Raw genomic sequence first — 20714 nt, 5'->3', positions numbered from 1 at the left:
ATATTATTACTTAAGAAATATTCTTGAAAGTTTGAGAATTGAATTTGGGTACTTTCAATGATATCACAAAGCTGTTGCACAAACTTTGGATAGTTTAGTCCATTCTAAAATTTCCTTGAAGACTTCAGTTTTTGTTGCTATAAAACTGCAGCCCCTGTTCTGCTATGTAAGTGTGTAATGTTTTTTTGTGAAAACTTCCAATGGTATACAATCTCTTACACACCACAATGGAGAACATATAAATCTTTGATAATTCCTTGTTTTGAAATCTTCAATGAGTGCCTTGTTTTTATAAACATTTGGTTCGGTTGAACATTTTCGTTTTGTAATCAGAATACGCACTGCTGCTCCCTCCTTTGTTTTTTGATGTGGTATTAATTCATTAAAGCAATCTGAAAATGTAGGTTTACCAATTTTTTTACTAAATACAGTGGCAAAGCCTTAGGATGGCAATGTGTACTGAAATTGTTCAACGTATAAAGTTGTTTACAATAAAAAATTTAAGTACATAATCTGTTATTATTGGTTGTGTCCCCTTTTTTGTAACATTTAATGGTGACAAGTGACCACACAAGTCTCTACATAATTTTTAATAAGTGAACCTTGTGAATCTACAGGAGTAGCAGAGATAATCCTGCGGACACAGACTCAGTTGAGCCTCAAGTGTTTGGCAGCTAAAGCAGTGCAGAAGTACAACATCCAGTACATAGGTCAGGTGCCTCACTCGCTGGAGAGTTTCATTGACCTGCATGGGCCTGGGGAGGTTCCCCCCGGTGACGAGGCATGAGCTAGCTAGATACGGTTAGTCAGTGCACTGATTATTACACTAATATATTTTTAAGATTGTACACACATTTTATTTAACCTTTTCATTCAAATTATCTTGGACCTGTTTTCCTCACTCATGTCTATTTAATTTTTGAAATAAAAGTATATATTTCACTTATTTACCCCGTAAAAGTATTTCTTTCATTTCTGTATGATTTATGATTTTTTGTTTGTAAAATATATATAACTACCTAAATTAAAGATTCATTTTAAATAAAACAAAAACATCCTTATTTTAAGCATATTTTATTAATAAAATAATCACTTTTTACTGTATTTCAAACCTGAAATAATTATGTTAATGAAACCTTTTGTAAGAACAATCATAATTCTAATATTTCTTTGGATTATGGAACTAACTAAGTAAAGAAAATTAACTACTGATATGTTTTATATTATTAACAGCATTAAGTTATTTTTTTAGAATTTCAAACAATACATAGTTATAAAACATAAATTCATAAGAAAAGTTTCATTAGTACTTTTGCTATTTTGTGATAAATTACCAATGTTTTCGTCTATTCTTTCCAAATTCTTAATGTAACAAGCTCAAAATAGCAATAAACTAAACAAAGTTTATAATTTGATATAAAAACAACTGTATAATAAAGTAAGCCAAATGTCAGTATGAGTGTGCAGCGGTTTGGACTGATGTGTTTACCAAGCAACCAGATAAACAAATATTTCAGTATCTCTACTTAGCAATGCAGTATTTAACTCTCAAAGCGTTAAAATCACACTGTACAATGTACTTGAACTACTTTAAAGTGCTAGTGTTGCACTGTGATATCTTTTGTTTTGTTCTGAGACAAAGGAACGTTTTTTTTAATTGTTGAGTTCTTTTTAACGTAAAATGTAGGGAAGATTCCTCTATGCACTGATGGAAGTGAAAGTACTAATTCCGAAGATTATTAAAAATACAAGTCAGCTGAATCAGTCGGAGTGACATATGTCAGTTAACTGTCCAATTGGTTTTTTGTTCAAAAAGCTTTGGTGGAACATTTATCTTATTCAGAAAAAATGTTGAAATAATTTTTATATGTTGCAATTTTTAGTATTACAGTATAAAATACTATACCTCATTAATTGAAAAATTAAAACAAATTTTCTATTCTGATAGGCAACAAGACCATTTTTCTAAATAGAAAATCAAACGTATTGTGTTTTTGTATTTACCTTATAGAGCACGTTTTTCTGAAAATAATTATTTATAATGCATGATATTTATTTGAACGTAATTTTAAAAAAACCATACATTTGAAAATGGGCTAGTACTTTAAAGTCATATGGATAGCATCTCAAATGGACAAATTCAAGGAACAAGTTTTGCACAAAAACATTTCAAAGATCAACACTTGTGGCAATTGAAAGATACTATACCTGTATATATTACCTGACTAAAAGGATGAGAAAGGACTGGCCTAACTTGTAACTGCCTTTTTAACATAATGCTGCTATACTGAAATGATAAAAAAGGTTTAAAGATATAACTACATGTTTCAATATGTATTTTTGAAACTTCCAATTGTTTAAAAATTTGAATGATCTAAAGTATTTTACATCGATTTTAAAGGTAAATGGATTTTTTTCAGACATTTGCCATTGTTCAGTGATAAATAAATCAGTAACACTATGTTTCGACATCTGCAGTATTATCTCATCCTCAGGTGATACTAACCTAACAAACAACTACATCTATAATATAGGTTAAAATAAACAAATCATACCTGAGTGTCAGCAATCACAACAAACATGTTTTGTGTCAACTCCATGCACATTATTGTAACTGAAGAAGTCTGCACTCAATGGCTAACCAATAATAACAGACAACACTGCCTGTTAAAGCAAAACATTTTTCAACAAACAATATTAGCATTTCCACAAAAAAATTATACAAAATCACCTTCATACATCAATCATTCTATTTACTCTTCAAGTTGTTTAAAGTGGATCAGCTTATTTACTCTGGTAACAGTAAAACCACATCAGCACCAATATCACAGTTTCGCCAAGGTTTTATTTTGTTTCTAAAAATAGCACATGCAAGGTCGTTTAAAGGGAAAACAGCTCTCATTCCTTCTTCATCCCTCTTCCCCCCTCGCCCTACTGGGCCCTTTTCCACCCTCGCTCCACTGGGCTTGCCCACGTGACAGTCCTTGCTCATCAGATCAGATATCAGAGGTGGTGGATATCACAGGGCGGATATGATAGGCTTTACTATAACTGTATTTTGTAACTGTTTGTATCAGAAATTAAAGATCTGGTACTATAAGAGAGTGAAATCAAATTTATAATAGACTTGATTTATCATTCCAAAATAAAATAAATAGTATTTTTTACATTTTCAGAGAGAGAAAGCAGCAGATGTGACCTGCATTGGACTGAATTGTAAATATCTACCAAGACATCACTTCTCCCTACTTAGTTCCCACACACTCTAGTGTAAATTGTATTTTTTACATTTTCAGAGAGAGAAAGCAGCAGATGTGACCTGCATTGGACTGAATTGTAAATATCTACCAAGACATCACTTCTCCCTACTTAGTTCCCACACACTCTAGTGTAAATTGTATTTTTTACATTTTCAGAGAGAGAAAGCAGCAGATGTGACCTGCATTGGACTGAATTGTAAATATCTACCAAGACATCACTTCTCCCTACTTAGTTCCCACACACTCTAGTGTAAATTGTATTTTTTACATTTTCAGAGAGAGAAAGCAGCAGATGTGACCTGCATTGGACTGAATTGTAAATATCTACCAAGACATCACTTCTCCCTACTTAGTTCCCACACACTCTAGTGTAAATTGTACAAAAGTTTATCTTTGAACTGCTATCTAATAGCAGCTGAGTTTAGAAGAGTTACAAAAATAAATGTTTCTGGACAAGCTCAATGGTGCATTTATTAGTACGGTGATAGCAACATAAGGTTAGGTGCTGTTATCGGGTGATATCAGGCAGTTGTGTTAAGCCTTATTAAAATAGAAGGATAGTTTGTGTTGTTCCTTTCAAGTTAGAAAAGTGTCACTGAAGACTATATAATAAATTCACAATATTAACATTAATGAATTTTAAAATTGGTTTGTAAATTTAATTACAATGCAAATTTTATTGAATGTAGCAAACACTCAATTAATAATACAATCCCTTCTATAAACTCAACATCTTATCCTAAGTTACTTACTACTGGATATGTAATGCTCTGAGATTAAAGCGTTGATTAGCTCTGGGGACTCTGTTCTAATAAGTATTCTAAATGTAAGACTAATGAAGGTTTTAATTTATGGAGTGCAGAGGATTTTAAAATACTCATATTATCATTTATAAGCTCCACTAAAGGCTGGATTGAATTTACCTTTTGTTCACAATTTTCTTTTGAATTTCATTTTCAACATACTTTTAGGTGGAGCTAGTTAGAGAGAGGTTATGTTTAGATTTTTAGCCTATTGGGAATACATACAATTAATGTACTGTGTAAGATCTTCTCAAAATTTCCAATTTTTGAACTTTATTCTTTTAATTTTACTCCATCTTTGTTGTAGTAGAAGACCATTATTTAGGAAGTTTATCAATTGAAAATATGGGTAAACAGAGATAAATTTGCTAAATCAATAAAGTCAATATAATCATGAAGCTTCTATCCCACAAAAACATTGATATGGTTGTCATCAATAATAAACATTTTAAACTTGTGACAGGAACTACATCCTAATATTTGTGTTCTTAGTTGACTTTATCGTACTCGTGTATTATGAATGTTCAAATTGATGTAGCGCCTATTTTTATAGTTCATTTAGAATATTAGAAGGTTACAGTAAGAGATGATGATAAGAAATTGTTTGTAAATGTTTGACTGTCCACTATTGAAATTTCTCCCATACAAGGTTTTGTTATAAGTAACCATAGCGCACTATGCAGGAAGGATTTTGCATTTAAGTAAAAAAAATAATGAATATCAAAAAATTGTTCTTAGTTTACTTAAAATCTAATTTTTGAGTAATATATATTTCAAAAATCCTTTAGTGCATTTTTTGAAACTTGGCAAATCTTTTACATACAAAATGGTAGCAATTTAATACTTTTAGGTAATATTCATAAAAATAAAAATGAAAAAGAAAGTCAATAGGTATAAAATCACCTAAAAAGATTAATTGTTTGCTATTGTATTTGTTAAGAACAGATCAAAACTACTATATACTGATATTTTCTGTTATGAAATAATAAATTTAAAAGGAATATAAAGGTCCCAGTTTCTTTTTAATAACAATGATCACTATTTTCAATTATGATAGGCGTATAGTCCTCTGATCTCTCTTGTGAAATTTCAAAGATTGTTTGTATGTGTGGTATTTACCAAGTTTCAAAAGAATACATTGAATGGTTTTGAAGAATAATGTAATATTAAAATAATAAAGACAAAATGGAAAATTAAGATTAAACTAAGTGAAATTTTTTTAAGTTTTGGACATTTTTGAGCTATATGTATAATCTTATTCTGCATAACACACTACAGTTTTTTATGACACTGTATGTAACGACACATAGATGTGGTTTAACATTGTTGATATAGCTAATTGAGACTGTTACGTTTTTAAGCAGCCCTAGGATTTACAAGTGAGTTTTAAAGATCCATTAACTTTTCTTTTATTATGTCACCTAACAGAAGTTTGTAATGATGTACCTTCAAAACGTTAGTTGTTAATATACATTATTGAGCTTATGTATAGTGTTTTTAGTTTATTTATTTAAAAAAACTGTATAAACTGTATGTTTAAAAATCACAACTTATTTTTTATCTATATATGTTGTTATTTTTGTATGTTTAATATTAGAATAGAATTGATCATTTTATAATTTTAGACAAGCATATTAGATGTGTGTTGATTACCTGTTGCTAGAAGCTTGTGTTTTTTTGTTTGTTTTATTTTAAGATGTACTTTCCTTTTGTAAAATGTACATTTATATATAAAATACACCACTATACAATGAATTTTACTGTAAGTTACTGACAGTCAGGACTTGAAACCTTATTTTTCCTTGTTTATATATAGAACTAGAACTTTCCTTGTTTATATATACACCCAAAATACAATTTGGAACAGAAAGTTCAGTCAATACACCATTGAGCTTGTAGATGGATATTATTCTCGTAAAACAATTGTATGTATTGTTACAAAGTCAGGTTGTCAACAGGATCTTGTTCTGTGTCTGTGTATTTGTGGCTAACGGTTGCACTGCTAGTACTGTATGTGAATGTGATCTATCAGATATATTTATACTGTCTTGGATCTGTAGATGTCCATGTTGAGCACAAAACTGTGAGAATTTAGTGAAACTAAGGAAGGTGTGGTAATGTTCTGTGATCGTTATAACTGAGAATGTTTAAATATTAGAGTATTGCTGTTGAAGAGATTTAAAATGGTTAAAATATCATGTCATAAAAGATATTGTCTTTATTCATAAAAGGATTTTAGTATTTTACTTTCTGTTTTATGCTTTTTTTTATTGTTGCCTTGGTTGAAATATTGAAAAGAATTGTTTTATTATTATATTTTTTATTAAACTATTGAAATATAGATGTTTATGGAAATTCTTTGACTGTTTTATTTAATACTCTACTATTTTAATAGTTTTCCATCATTTATACAAAACTATCAGAATTTTTTAGGAGTTTTCTTTGGGTAAAGCATAAAATTTACGTGTAATAGAAATTTAACATTGATACATTCAAATAGCTTTTTTGGTTTTAACTATTTTGAATCCCTTGAACTGTAACTAAGTGATGTTATGATTTTGTAATACATTGAAGAGTTTTGATATATAACAGTAGGAACAAAATATAATTACTTTACAGCAAACGTTTTTAGTGTGTTAATAGGTACAATGAGAACACAACGTTTTGGCTTGCATCTGGTTATTTTCCAATGCTGAATCAGTTGTTGCTTACCTTGATTGGACTAGTCGAAGTTCATTCCTTCTTTTTATTTATTTGTTTTTACACAGACATTATTTATAAATGATTTCAATCTTATGAGACATTTGAAATTCCAGACCAATCTAGAATGGGGAATTGGATAATATATTTAGAAATATAGCCATAACACAAATACTTAGTTATAATGTGCACTCACCATTGAATCTGGATTGTCAGTACACCTGGCCAAAAAAGACCTGTTAAATACAAGATTATTACTGGAAACTTGTATAACACGTTAATATCAGCAGAGTAGATTTTTGCAATGTAATCTAAAAGTCCATAGTTTATAAACTGTTTATTATGTCGGATGAAATGGATTTTACTCTCTCCAAATATGTCATTAAAAATAACATGCTCTACTGACGTAACTCTATACACTCAATAACTTATATTCTTACTCCTTGCACATTCAAAACATAACCATTTCTTGCAAAGATCCATCCTCTTGTTTTTTGGCCTACACTGTATTTTTTTATTTATTTGAGTGTGCATTTGACAATGGCCATAATTGTGCGAACTGTGTCATTCATAAGAATGGATTGCTTCAGCTGTAAATACATAATTTAAGATTTATATTAGCAATTCTAGTTCAAAATAAAAAAGTTTTAAATTATTTAAAACTGTCAGTTTTTACAGTTTAAAAATCTTGTGTTCTCATTGCTACACTTTGTATTCCTGGTATTTTTTTAAATTACTCATGTTTGAGGACTATAATTTTTACATGTTTTTAAAATTGTATTCAACAATATTATTTGTTGAGTTTAGTCTGAGAAAATAAATATGTGAGCTACCCAATACTCTTTTCTATGTTAAAGGAAACATCGTGAAAGAGGTAAACTTGGTGATAATTTACCAATATTATGTTTTAAACTTAAATAAAGTTTTATTTATCCTGTTTGCCATGTCAATTGTTTGTTGAGTTTAGTCTGTTATGTGAGCTACTATGTTAAAGGAAACATCGTGTGATAATTTACCAATATTATGTTTTAAACTTAAATAAAGTTTTATTTATCCTGTTTGCCATGTCAATTGTTTGTTTTTGAAAATTGTAATTTTCTAACTTCATTGTAGAATTTATTGCTAATAGATTAAAATAAGAAAATCCTGTATTTTACTTTGAATAGCAATGTATTTTTTAGAAGAATGAATAAATGAAAGGAAAATTTTTGTACTTATATAATTGGTTTTAGTTTTTTTTTTTTTGCAATGTTTTTGTGGTAATAGCTCTTCATAGAAGCAATTAAGTATATTTCTATAACAGTAATATAATTTTTTTAAAGTTAACAACATTTGTGGGTAGCAGAAGACATATTAAAGTAAATTATTAGTCATTTACTGTGGCTGAAGAACGTCACTGAATTTGCTTGTCAGACAAAAAAGTTTTTGATTTGTGAGCTTCCAGCACATTGAATTTATGTGTTAGTTCAACTCAGATATAGGTAATGTTTTAAATATTTAATGGGTTTGCTCATTTTAATATCATGTGTTCACTCATATATATATATACTATTTTAAGTCCTTTTTTTGTAAAAATGTGCAATTTTTTGAGTTGTATATTTTTACTTGTATTGCTCTACACGCTTGCACAAAATAATATTGTTATTCAATTTATTCTCTGTTTTTATACGTTGATGTGTTTTGTGATATTAATTTATGGATGGACAGGATCATCTCTTAGATTGTAGTTATATTATTTGTTAAGTACCACAGCTGCTTACTAAATGATTGTGAAAATAGAGGTGGTAAGATGAACTATTTTTCAGTAAATTGCATATTTAATTTATCTTGTTTGCACATATAATATGAATTTGCTGTGTGCGCTTTAAAAATTATCTATTTTAAAATATTAATTTTTGTTTTCCAGTAATGCATTTTTTTGTAACTACAACTATCTCTACTTGTCTTAAATTCTTTCAATGTACTTAAATTTTAATGATGATTTGCTTGCATGAATAATAAATTAAAATAATTTTATCATTTGATATTAATTTTGTCTAATATTAATTTTATTTAAAATTAGTGGTTTAAAAATTGGTAAGTGATAAAAAGAGATTAAACTGACTGTTTTATTACAAAATACATGGGCCTACATTTGGCTATAATTTGTTTAGGCATACCCCTTAGTGATTTAATTACTCACTTAATTTTCTTTGGATTGTGAATTGGATGTAAAATAATTAATTAGGCTTTAAATTTATTTTATATTTTTTCATGCTGTGTGGTGTTGTGATAAATATTGCTTGATTGTTATATATTTTATAAGTAATATTTAGAATATTTAATGTTAATATTATAACTGACAAGGTTCAACCTTAAATAAATAATTTTGCCATACAAATATATTTGTTTTGTTTTCCTGGGGTGTCTTTAATAAACTAAGGAAACAAATCATTAAAGAGAGACTAGGTTATTTGTATATCATTATAAGAAAATGTCACGTCAAGAATTTAACCTCATGAAATACAGCCAGATTCTATCAATACATTATATATAGTTTTTGGGTGATGATGACAAATAATTTCTCTCATATGATACTCATAAATGTGCCCTTATTTACAAATTTACTTCAAAACACTTTATTGTGTCCTTTATTAGTATTTATTTTTTAAACAACACTGATTTCTACTTCAATAGCTCTAATTCAAGAAAACTTGCTTATATTGGTAGTTTTTAGTAACGATCTAAAACTCAAATTCATTACGAATATGAAATGGTATAAATGTTTTGTGTAATTTTGGAATAATACTAGGGAAATAATACTAGGGGTTTTATAACAAAAATATTGTGTGACCTTGAAAGACCACTGGTATAATATTCAGATACCTTACTTATCCTTATATACAATTTTTTTGAAAGGGAGAGACAAAAAAAGGCAGCCAGCCTGTAGTGCAGGACTCAAGTGATGGTATGGAAGCTACAGGTTACCTAAAAAACCTCCTCCTCTACTCTTTAGGGTTCTAGCCTGGGATTGTTTTTCACATTACTTCAGACTAGGTCTAAATTGGGCTAACACCCATAGCGCTCTCACCGTTTAAAGCCGTGTGATCATTTGGTCTAGTCCACATCAGTCTTCTTTAATGGGAGGATACCCTGGATGAGTTGTGAAACCCAAACCCGGTTACCCTTACCTTCCATCATATTTCCGCAAACCTTTTCCACCTAGAATGTACCAAGTGAACAAGTGGCCTCCAGGCAGAGCCTTTCCCAACACGGGCAGTGAGAGAAAGTGTGTTCCGCGTCGTAGAGAATACCTGGGCAAGAGATACAGTCCGGTGAACCGGCTTTGCAACTTTTACTGTGCTCAGTATGGGTTCAACTGGAAGGTACAAACCAACCTAAAGTGATCCCTGCTTGGGAGTTTTGTTAGACTTATGATAATTTATAGTCTGGATTATGATTCTGATTCCTGTGTTAATTATTACTAAAAATAAGAATGTAGTTTGATTTTAGAAACAAATTGTATTTCAAATTGTAAACAAATTTAATTTTATAAGGGGTGGCCCGATAGCACCAATTTGATCTTGATTCTAAATTCGATATCAATTCTTGTATAAATAAATAATAATGAAGAGTAACAACTAAATAATATATTAAATAACTAAAGAATTTAGATAAAATTGGAAGAGCTTTACCATTACCAGATAATAATATATATAACTACACAAATTACGTGTAAAACAGGGGATGTCTGTTTGTTTACAGCCAAAGACTACAGTAATTTGGTTAATTTTGTTATCTATCTACGTTTTTCCATAAAGAAAATACGTTAGTAATACAATTTCCGAAATGTCGATCAGCTGTTGTGCGTGAGTATACGCAGCAGACCGTGGCAATCATAAATCCTATATAATATTACAGATTGAAGTATCCTATATAAATAAATTGAAGTCTTTCATTTTACATGATGAACCTATAAGGCTACCAAGTAGCAAAAGATATTGTTTTGAGAGATTCCTGTGTTATCTAATCGAACATGAGGATCATTATCTCTCTAAGAATGAGGTCATCTACTAATTGACTGTGACTTTCTGGGATTGTCCTAATGTAATCCTAATCCTAATAATGTTATAAATGTGAAAGTGCCTTTGTTTGTTTGTTTAGCCTACATGTATAAACTACTCAACTGATTGTACTGAAATTTTACATGGACATTCTTAGGGTACCTGGGATGAATGTCATAATGTAAGTATTGAAGAAATATTGGCCGGGACTCGTGGCATAGTCCTGTAATCCAGCTACTCGGAGGCCAGGTGTATGGATCTCCTCTGTCCCCGGGGTGATGCTCCTCCCCCTCCCATAGTAAGAGAGTCGTCCGCTCTATTGGATTAACTATCGGCGAGACAGAGCTAGGACTGTCCGCTAAACCCATAGATTACAATAAGACCAAATAGATGGGCTATGCCTATCTTGCCAACATTGGGGCAGGTGAAGTCCGCCATGTTGTCGTGGGATAGAAACTCAAAACTACGCTCCGATTTGTGTAAAAATTCAGTTCTCCCGTTTCAATCAACTCGTGATCTACCCTACTTAGAATAAAGAAAATACTTTGAAACTTTGTATGAGTGAAGTCAATAAGCTATGGATGCCTGTGGTATCATTCAAATGTTCAAAAAACTTAGTTTTGCAATTTAAATAATTAAATAAAGTTGAGAATTATATTTACATTTTAAAACTTGACATAAAAAAGTTAGTCGGCTGCTACTTTTGCCGTTTTTTGGTCAGGCAAGTTTAAAAACGGTGGAAAATGTTGTTGAATAGTTGAAGTTTTCAGAACATATTTTCTTATTTAATTAGCTCTTATGGTTTGGCCAGAAAGTTATTGTTTGTGAGACGTTAGTTTACGAGTGCCGCGACCGCTTGGAGCTCAACGAGCGGTCCGTGCCGGGCCATCTGTTTCCTCGTATCGTACATTATAGCATATTATAAAAAGTGAGTAGAACACGCTTTATTTGTACTTGTTTACAGTAATTATTTCAAATAAAATCACATAAGTTATGTAATTAAGGAAGGAATTCAATCTGAGTCAATACTCTAAACAAGTATAACTAAGAGTTTATTTGCTATTTATTTTTTGCATATATACTATAATATGAGCAAAGTTTGTATATGCGGGTAAATTATTAGATGAGTGAAACATGACTTTAAACCTTATAATCCTTCAGCTCAAAATATCCCAAAATACAATATCTAAAGTTTATGTTTACATATTGTAAAAAAGTGTATAAGGGTTTAATAAAATATTTTGTTAAGTCTGTAAACATTTATTATACAATTAGTAAGGCAATAAGTAAGATTTATAGATTAATTATGATAAAGTATGTGTAATGTATTGAATTACAATAATAATTATAATAATAATTATTATACATATTAAAAATTGTTTACTGGCAAGTTAAAGCCACAGGCCAAAGACCAACTGTATGATCTATGATGCTGTGACGTCATATGGGGTGATTAGTTTGAATAAATGCCATTGGCTGTTCTCATCACGCCACCAGATCGTACCACCTACCACTTCCAGTGTCCTGCCCTGCCTCTCGCTCTGTTTACCCTCCAACCTTAACCGAGCACAGTCGAATGATGTAAACTAATTCAGTCTTTTATTCCGATTCCCCGTAACCCGTACACAACAATTGGCGACGAGGATGGGATGCGATCCCGCGAGTGCAATGCAACCTGTTCGATTGTGCGTAAATAATTTCTCCGAAAATTATAGTGGGAGGAAGTGTGTCTGTAGTTTGGCGTCACGTGGACTCCAAAATCGGTACATTTTGATGTTGGAAGACAAGGGTCGTAAATTAGAACATTTCGTCTTTATTTAGTGAAACAGTAAAAATGGCGGGAATTATTGGCGGAATTGGTGACTTCGACAACAGTGCAGAAACTTGGAATTCGTATGTTGAACGATTTGAATTATTCGTTGACTGTAACAGTATTAGTGACGACAAAAAGGTTAGTACGTTACTAACAGTCGTGGGTGTGAAAACGTACAGTTTGTTTACGAGATTTATGTACGCCGGAAAAACCTTCAGTGAAAAAGTTCGATGAATTAGTGAAGTTAATTCAGGACCATTTGTACCCGAAGCCATCATTCATAGCTGAAAGGTACAAATTCAGCAAAAGGAATCAACAGGAAGGAGAATCAGTCGCAGAGTACATCGCCAGCCTCAAGAAAGTCTGCATACTGCGAGTTTGGCGCATCCCTCAACGACTATCTCAGAGACAGACTGGTGAGCGGCATCAGGAATGAGTCGACCAAGCAGAGGCTGTTGGGAGAGACCACCCTAAACCTTCGACCAGGCTGTGAAAATCGTCTGCTCAGTGGAAGCGGCGGAGAAGAATGCGGCGGCATTGACAGTGAACGGCGGCAGCCGGGTCCAGCGGATGGCAGCGCATCACCACCACCCACATGTGAGAGTCGGCGGCAGCGGTGGCAGCGCGAGCTACAACGCAAGGCACGAAGTCAAGGTGCAGTGTACGTGCTGTGGGCAGTGTGGGTCACTATAGGAAGCAGTGCAAATTGTTTGGTGTTGTGTGTCACAAAATGTGGTAAAAAGAAATCACATATCTAAGGTATGTCGATCTACTGAAATTAGTAAGTTACCAGACAATCAGCTTTCGAAAGTTAAGAAAGGTATATCTTATCAGTCTAATTTTCAAAACAGAAAAACAAAGATTATAAGATACATAATTTTGTAAATGATAGTTCAGAACTGTCAGATTCAAATAATTCTAAGAATTATGTTCAGAGTGATGAAAATCTTGAGAGTTATGTCGAGGACATACAGAATTTATTTAAAGTAAATGAAACTCACCGTAAAAGAATTAGAGTTGACCCAATTTAAGATTAAAGTCCTAGTGCAAGGTCGAGAAACCATATTTGAAGTTGATACTGGAGCTAGTGTCACAGTGTGTAGTGAGGATTTTTATGAATATAATTTTAGTTCTTGTAAATTGTTTAGAAAACGACCTAACTTTGAGTTCGTACACTAATGAACCTATTATACCTGTGGGCAAAGTTAATGTTGATGTTTGCTATGATAAAATACATAAATGCTTAGATTTGTATGTGATTAGAGGAGGTTCACATCCTTTAATGGGTCGTGATTGGCTTAAAGTACTGGGAGTTGACATTTCGTTTTAAAAATAACTTGTGTGTTATAAACAGACCTATAGATAACAGGCTAATTTCGAGACAATGACGTCCGAGCTAACTAATCAATTTCCAGAAGTGTTCACTGAGAAACTAGGTCAGTATACAGGCGAACCAGTAAAACTAAAATCTAAAAGAAAATTGCTAGACCTAGGTATTTAAGCCAAGACCGATACCAATTCTCATTGAAAAGTAAGGTAGAAAAAGAAACTACAACGCTTAGTTGACGAACAAGTGTTAATTCCAGTAAGCAGCTCGGAATGGGGAACGCCCATTGTACCAGTATTAAAAAAGAACGGTGAAATTAGGCTATGTGGAGACTTTTAAAGTTACTCTAAATCAGTATCTAGAAGTAGACAAGTACCCTATACCTAGAATAGAAGATTTATTTGCAAATTTACAGCATGGAGAACGTTTCTCTAAAATAGATCTTAGTCAAGCCTATATGCAATTAAAAGTTAGATAGTAAGTCACAAAATTATGTACAATTTAGCACGCATAAGGGTCTTTTCTCATATTGTAGAATGCCTTTATGGAATCTCATCAGCCCCAGGCATATTTCAAAGAGTTATTGAACAATCTTTGCATAATTTAGAAGGCATATCAGTGTTCATGGATGATATTCTTATCACCGCACTAATAACGAAACTCATGTTAAGTAGGTTTGCAAGAGGTTTGTAAACGCCTGAGTGAAAAAGGATTTACCGTAAAGAAAGATAAATGTACATTCTTTGTAGACAAAATCGAGTATCTTGGTTTTAGTATCGATAAAGATGGACTGCATACCTCTGAATCTAAAATTAAAGCTATAAATCAAGCACCTGTACCTAAATCTGTCACTCAAGTCAAAGCTTTTATTGGCTTGGTAAATTATTATGGAAAGTTTATCAAAAATTTGTCAACAATCTTGAGTCCGTTGTACAACTTGTTAAAAAAAAGGACGTGCCATTTGATTTTGATGAAAAATGTCTCAAATCATTTAGCCATGTCAAGGATGTTTTGACTAAAGCACCAGTTTTGGCGCATTATGATTCAAAGTTGCCTGTAAAACTAGCAGTTAGACGCAAGCTCGACAGGGCTGGGCTGCGTACTTAGTATCATAACCCCTGAAGGCGTTGAGAAACCTATTGCATACCACTCTCGTACTTTATCACCGGCAGAATGTCAATATTCACAAATAGATAAGGAAGCTTTTAGCAGTAGTATATGGAGTAAGGAAATTTCATCAATATTTGTATGGTCGAAAATTCACATTGTGTACTGATCACAAACCTTTAATTAGCATATTTGGACCGAAAAAGGGTTTTACCTGTTTTCGCAGCAAGCCGATTACAAAGATACGCATTAATTTTTTTAAGTGGATACAATTTTGATGTACAGTATGTAAGGTCAGAAAAGCATGGTAACGCAGACGCATTATCACGCTTACCATTAAGCACTAAACACGTTGTAAATAATAACAATGAACCAAGGTGGAAAGGTACCTATTTACACTGTATCGCTAAAAAGTTCCAGTACCTTTAACTTTTGAAGATGTAAAAGCTGAAACCCAAAATGGATCACTATTATAAAACAAATACATAACTATGTGATGTACGGATGGCCAAATTTTTTTTGTCAGGAGAGAATAGGGAATTGTTACCTTATTTCCAAAGGAAGGACGAGCTAACAGTTGAGCATGGCATTTGTTATGTGGGGATATAGAATTGTTGTTCCTAACAAGTTGCGTAGCTACATATTAAATGAGTTACACGCGAGTCACTTGGGAATTGTAAAAATGAAGTCAGTAGCAAGATCCTATATTTGGTGGCCAAATAATATAGATGAAAACATTGAAAGCCTAGCGAACAACAGTGCCAAACATGTAGTAAGAGTAATCTACATGTTTGGCACTATCCATCTATGCCATGGGAAAGATTGCATATTGATTACTTGGGTCCTTTCAAAGATAAGACCTACTTGGTAGTAATTGATGCTTACACTAAGTGGTTGGGAAGTATTTGAAGTAGGCTCTACTTCAGCTAAGCTAGCTATAGAAAAGTTAAGAGAACTATTTTCTAGATTTGGATTAACTGTCACTATCCATAGTGATAATGGACCACCATTTACCTCAGTTGAATTTAAAAATTTCATGCAACTTAATTGGTATAAGACATACATTTTCACCAGCTTATCATCCTCAGTCTAATGGTCAGGCTACCTCTCGCTCTGTTACCCTCCAACCTTAACCGAGCACAGTCGATGATGTAAACTAATTCAGTCTTTTATTCCGATTCCCCGTAACCCGTACACAACAGTATGGAAAATTACTTAAATGTACAATAAAATATAGTTTCAACTTTACAACTCAGTTAATTAATTATAACTAATCTGTAATACACAGTTGAGAAGAGGAGGAAGTTTTAAGTCATATATTATAAATGTTAGTTTATTGACCTTCGTTTATTGACACTTTATCAAACAGTCCGAATTCTGAGAAATTGATCCTAAGAAGGAACAATCTTCTGGTTGAAAGTTTAATTTTTCCTTTTTATTGAAGCATCCAAAAGCAACACATGACATAGGCATTGTGTGTTTGTGAAGACAACATCATCCACAACATAAACAAATTAAACAAGAGTAAACAACAAGATGTTTAGCAAAACGCCGGAAGCACACGCGTCAGTAAGCAGAGTGTATAGCAGGTCACTACAGTAAGCTCGACCATGGCGAAGTGAAGAGCGGGGGTGCAAGGCGACGCTCCTCAGTAGGGTGACTCACGCCCGCGCCGCCATATTGTTGAGTATTAGCCGCTCCGCAGTGGCTTCACCTGCGAGCACCCGTTGTCCTATCTATTGGTCTTATTGTAATCTATGGCTAAACCCCACCACTGTACTTGTACCCTAGACCAAATCGCACTGGGAAAATGTTATTATTATTGATGTTAATTTAAATTTTCAATAACTACATATATATATATATATATATATATATATATATATATATATATTGCTTCTTGGGGCACAATAGCAAACTCGAATTTTGTTTTGGAAATATAATTCATTTTTACTAGAACTGCAAAACCTGAAATAAAAATTACTCACAATTTTATTTAACCTCTGGTTCTCTTACTCATGAACACTGAAAAATGGGTACCTGATGCATGATATATAACCATTTCCATTTTAAATATATCATAGTACCCTATCATATTACATCACAAGTGCTTTCACTAAGAAAGTTAAGAACTTCGACTTTAGAGTTACTTTTACAGTGGTCTGAAATAGTTGAATTACTGAAATCGTGGAAGCTATTCCATCAAATACATAGAATGTTGTACAGACATTGCGGGTGAAGCCGTGGGTATGTGCTAGTCCTAACAATATTATAAATGTAAAGTGCCTTTGTTCATTTGTTTTGCTTTCACGAGTAAACTATTGTTTGTACTGAAATTTTACATGTACATTCTTACGGTCCCTGGTATGGTTACATTCTTATTTCGAAAATCCCTCTGGCCTACACCCCACTGGTTAAGTAGTGAAAAATCACAACTTGGTCTCTACAGTTGTGAAATATTACTTAAAAGAGCCTGTTAAATGTAATCAACTATTATATTGTATAAACATTGTTTTATTACAACCCAATCATATGTTTAATTAATTTTAACAACTTTCTTCAATTTGTTTACATTTATAATGTGTAAATTCTCTGGGGAGTAACAGTTAGTTTTCACACCACTTTTAGATTTCATCAATTAGGCAAGGACTCATCTACCTTAAAAAATGTCTTATAATATAAGATGTCAAATCAGAATTTGACTCCAAAGCCTCACTTTGAAGCAGTTAACAAGCACTAGATGAGTACTAGTATGCTCTCAATACAGCACAGTCAATACAGCACAGCTCAGGCATAGAGACATGCACCAGCACAATACTCGTCATGCTGCAGACTTTACACTACCAACTCACCATCTCAGCCTGTTTGGAAGGAAACCCTCAAACAAGGGAGCAGCATATTTCAACCGCCTACCAGACCATCTCAAACAAGAACCAGTCAAGACACTCAAGAGAAAGCTAAATCTATGGCTACAAGACAACACTTACTATACAGAAAATGAATTTTGTGACAATTAAACATGTTTATTTTTATGAATCTAATGACTACTGACTCGATGTACTGTTCTCAAAGAAATATGTCATAGTATATTGTGTATTGTCTATTGTCAAGATGAAAGTTCGCTGGACTGTGCTTTTGAACTAATGTACCAATTCCAGCTATAATGATCTAAAATATTTCAAATAATTTTTAAGTTTATAAAGGAACAAACACGTAAATAGTGTCATTGTTAATGTACTTTTAGCTGTACATTTTTAGCAAATATTAAGTATTAGATATCAAACACAAAGTTACTATCTAACTTTTACTATAAATTTAAAGACTGTTATAAAACCCATCTTAGTTGTCTTTTGACAGAAGTAGGCTTCTCATCTGTGTTTGTATATATATTTTCTTGATTGGGAAACAAGGCAAAATCAACTACTGAACAAATAATACTAAGACCGGGGTAAGGTACAATTACTGTAAATATACACTTTTAACATATTTCCTTGATTGTGGTAACAAAACAAACTCAAAAGTGAATCGAAAGGAGTGCTCATAAATCTATGAATTGCGTACAAAATCGCATATAACTGCTAGTAATGATATATATGCGAGTGTCGTATGTTTATTTTTTTTTTTCATGCGTAAACTATTCAATTGATTGTCCTGAAACTCTACATGGACATTCTTAGCATCCCTACTTAGGAAATAGGGTATTCTTATTTCGAAAATCCTTTTATAATACGCCCCACTGGCCTCTATAGTACCGAAAGATCCCATCTTGGTCCCTAAAGTTGCATTACAGCAAACATATTATAACGACTTGGATTGTTGATCTTAATATTCCAGAGTATTAATATATAAATCATCAATAATACATCCAAGACGATATAAAATATTTTTTGATTAGTAAAGATCCTAGTGAATATTAAGTACAATGTATTACTAAAATTGTTAACTATTAAATATTGTCTGGTTTGTCTAAAATAAAAAATCACAGTTCTAAATGAAAACAATGGATTTATTTTTAACTGGCAAATTAATAAGTTCAACGTTTCAGAATTTTTATCACTCTATTTTCCACAAAGAATTGACAAACCCTTTAGTAAATTTAAAAATTCCTTTGGCAAGAAATAAAAATATTAATCAAATTATCAAACTAAAAATCAGAGCTCTCTTCTAAAATAAAATAATAAAGTTTTAAAATAAAATGAAATACCACTTGGAAATAATTAAAATAAAAATGTTCACTTCTAAGTTCACTCAAAATACAAAATAAAATTTCAACTTCTCTTTACCCTATTTGAACCTTAACTTTCAAGTCTCTGCAATTCAGATTACAACTCTCTCTCTAACAATTATAAAGTTCAATTAATTTTCAATTAATAATTCACAATAAAACAGTTCCAGTTAAATATTAATAAATTACTACCTTTTCAAATCTCAATTAAAGTTATTAACAAAGTTCAATTTTAATTCACTTCTCTTGCAAGCATGAACCAAATGTAACTTGTATGATTCTATTATGCTCTATTGTTCTTCGAGAATAAGTTATTCAGATTGCTCTGTAGTTTCTATGAATTTAATTTTTTCCTATAAAAAAAGACAACAAGAAATTTAATATCAGATCAAGATGACTTTTTCAATAAAACGTACAATAAATTTGGTGCTTACCTCAAAATCACTCGCGGAAAAAAATTAAGAAATACGGCGCACTGCAATTAACTTTACTCACGAAAATAACCAAAAGAAGGGCGAAAATTATGAGCGTGCGCTTAAATACTTCCCTTTCCAAGACATCCGTGGAGCTCTCTCATTGGTCCAGCTGTATCAAACCAGGAGAACAATACTCACAATAAGACAAGTTCTAATCAATTCAAGGCAGTCAACCTGCCTTCCTAACAATTTAAAAACTACCAGTGCTAACTTGCCAAAGGATTACATGTTCGATTTTACCCTGACATTTCACAATCTAATCTAAAATTAAGTCCCAATATTTCGATCCCAAAATTTTTATTTAATTTAAGTTTTAATTAAAAAAAATAAATCAATGTAGCTTTAAAAACGCTACACATATATTATTAATTTAAAGAGCCTGTTAAATGTAATCAACTGTCATATATTTCATTAATTTAACCACTATTTTCAATGTGTTTACATTATTTATAAAGTGAAAGCATAGAGAATGCTTGATAGTAACAACACTCCTTATTTCAACCTTTTGCTGTAGCCGCTGTTGAGAACAGAGTAAGAAAATCTCCACTTAAGAAAATTAAATGTTTTAGTAGAAATATACTTTTTTATAAATGTTTATTAAGTATTAGATATAATAGATAAAGTTACTACTTCACTTTTAGTGTAAATTTAGACTTGTATATAAAATTCATCTTAGTTCCCTTTTGACAGAAGTAAGCATCTTAAATCTGTTTATATAAACACACACACACATACATTCTTGATTGGAAAACAAGGCAAAATCAACTATGGAAGAAAAAGTAATAAAACGGATAAATTTAAATGGTGATAAATATACACTTTTTGACAGATTTTCTTGATTGTGGTAACACGACAAACTAAACATTGGCATTAAAATATATAATTTACAGGAACCAGAAGTGCTCATATACTGTAAAGCCTACTGAAATTGCATAAGAGGCCGAGGATAACTGCTAGTTT

At 31.8% G+C, this 20714-nt stretch overlaps 1 protein-coding gene across 1 annotated transcript in view; it reads left to right on the top strand.

Annotated features, from left to right (window-relative positions):
• Positions 1 to 7734, top strand: part of LOC124354876 (protein fem-1 homolog B-like) — a 48776-nt gene extending 41042 nt beyond the window's left edge. Inside the window, exons 13-14 of the mRNA XM_046805636.1 lie at positions 618 to 801; positions 3177 to 7734. Coding sequence (XP_046661592.1) covers positions 618 to 787 — 170 coding nt within the window. The 3' untranslated portion in view covers positions 788 to 801; positions 3177 to 7734. The remainder of the gene's footprint in view (positions 1 to 617; positions 802 to 3176) is intronic.
• The last annotated feature ends 12980 nt before the right edge of the window (positions 7735 to 20714 follow it).

This window comes from Homalodisca vitripennis, chromosome 2 (assembly GCF_021130785.1).
Source record: "Homalodisca vitripennis isolate AUS2020 chromosome 2, UT_GWSS_2.1, whole genome shotgun sequence".
Taxonomy (NCBI): Eukaryota; Metazoa; Arthropoda; class Insecta; order Hemiptera; family Cicadellidae; genus Homalodisca; species Homalodisca vitripennis.
This window is presented reverse-complemented; position numbering and strand designations above follow the sequence as displayed.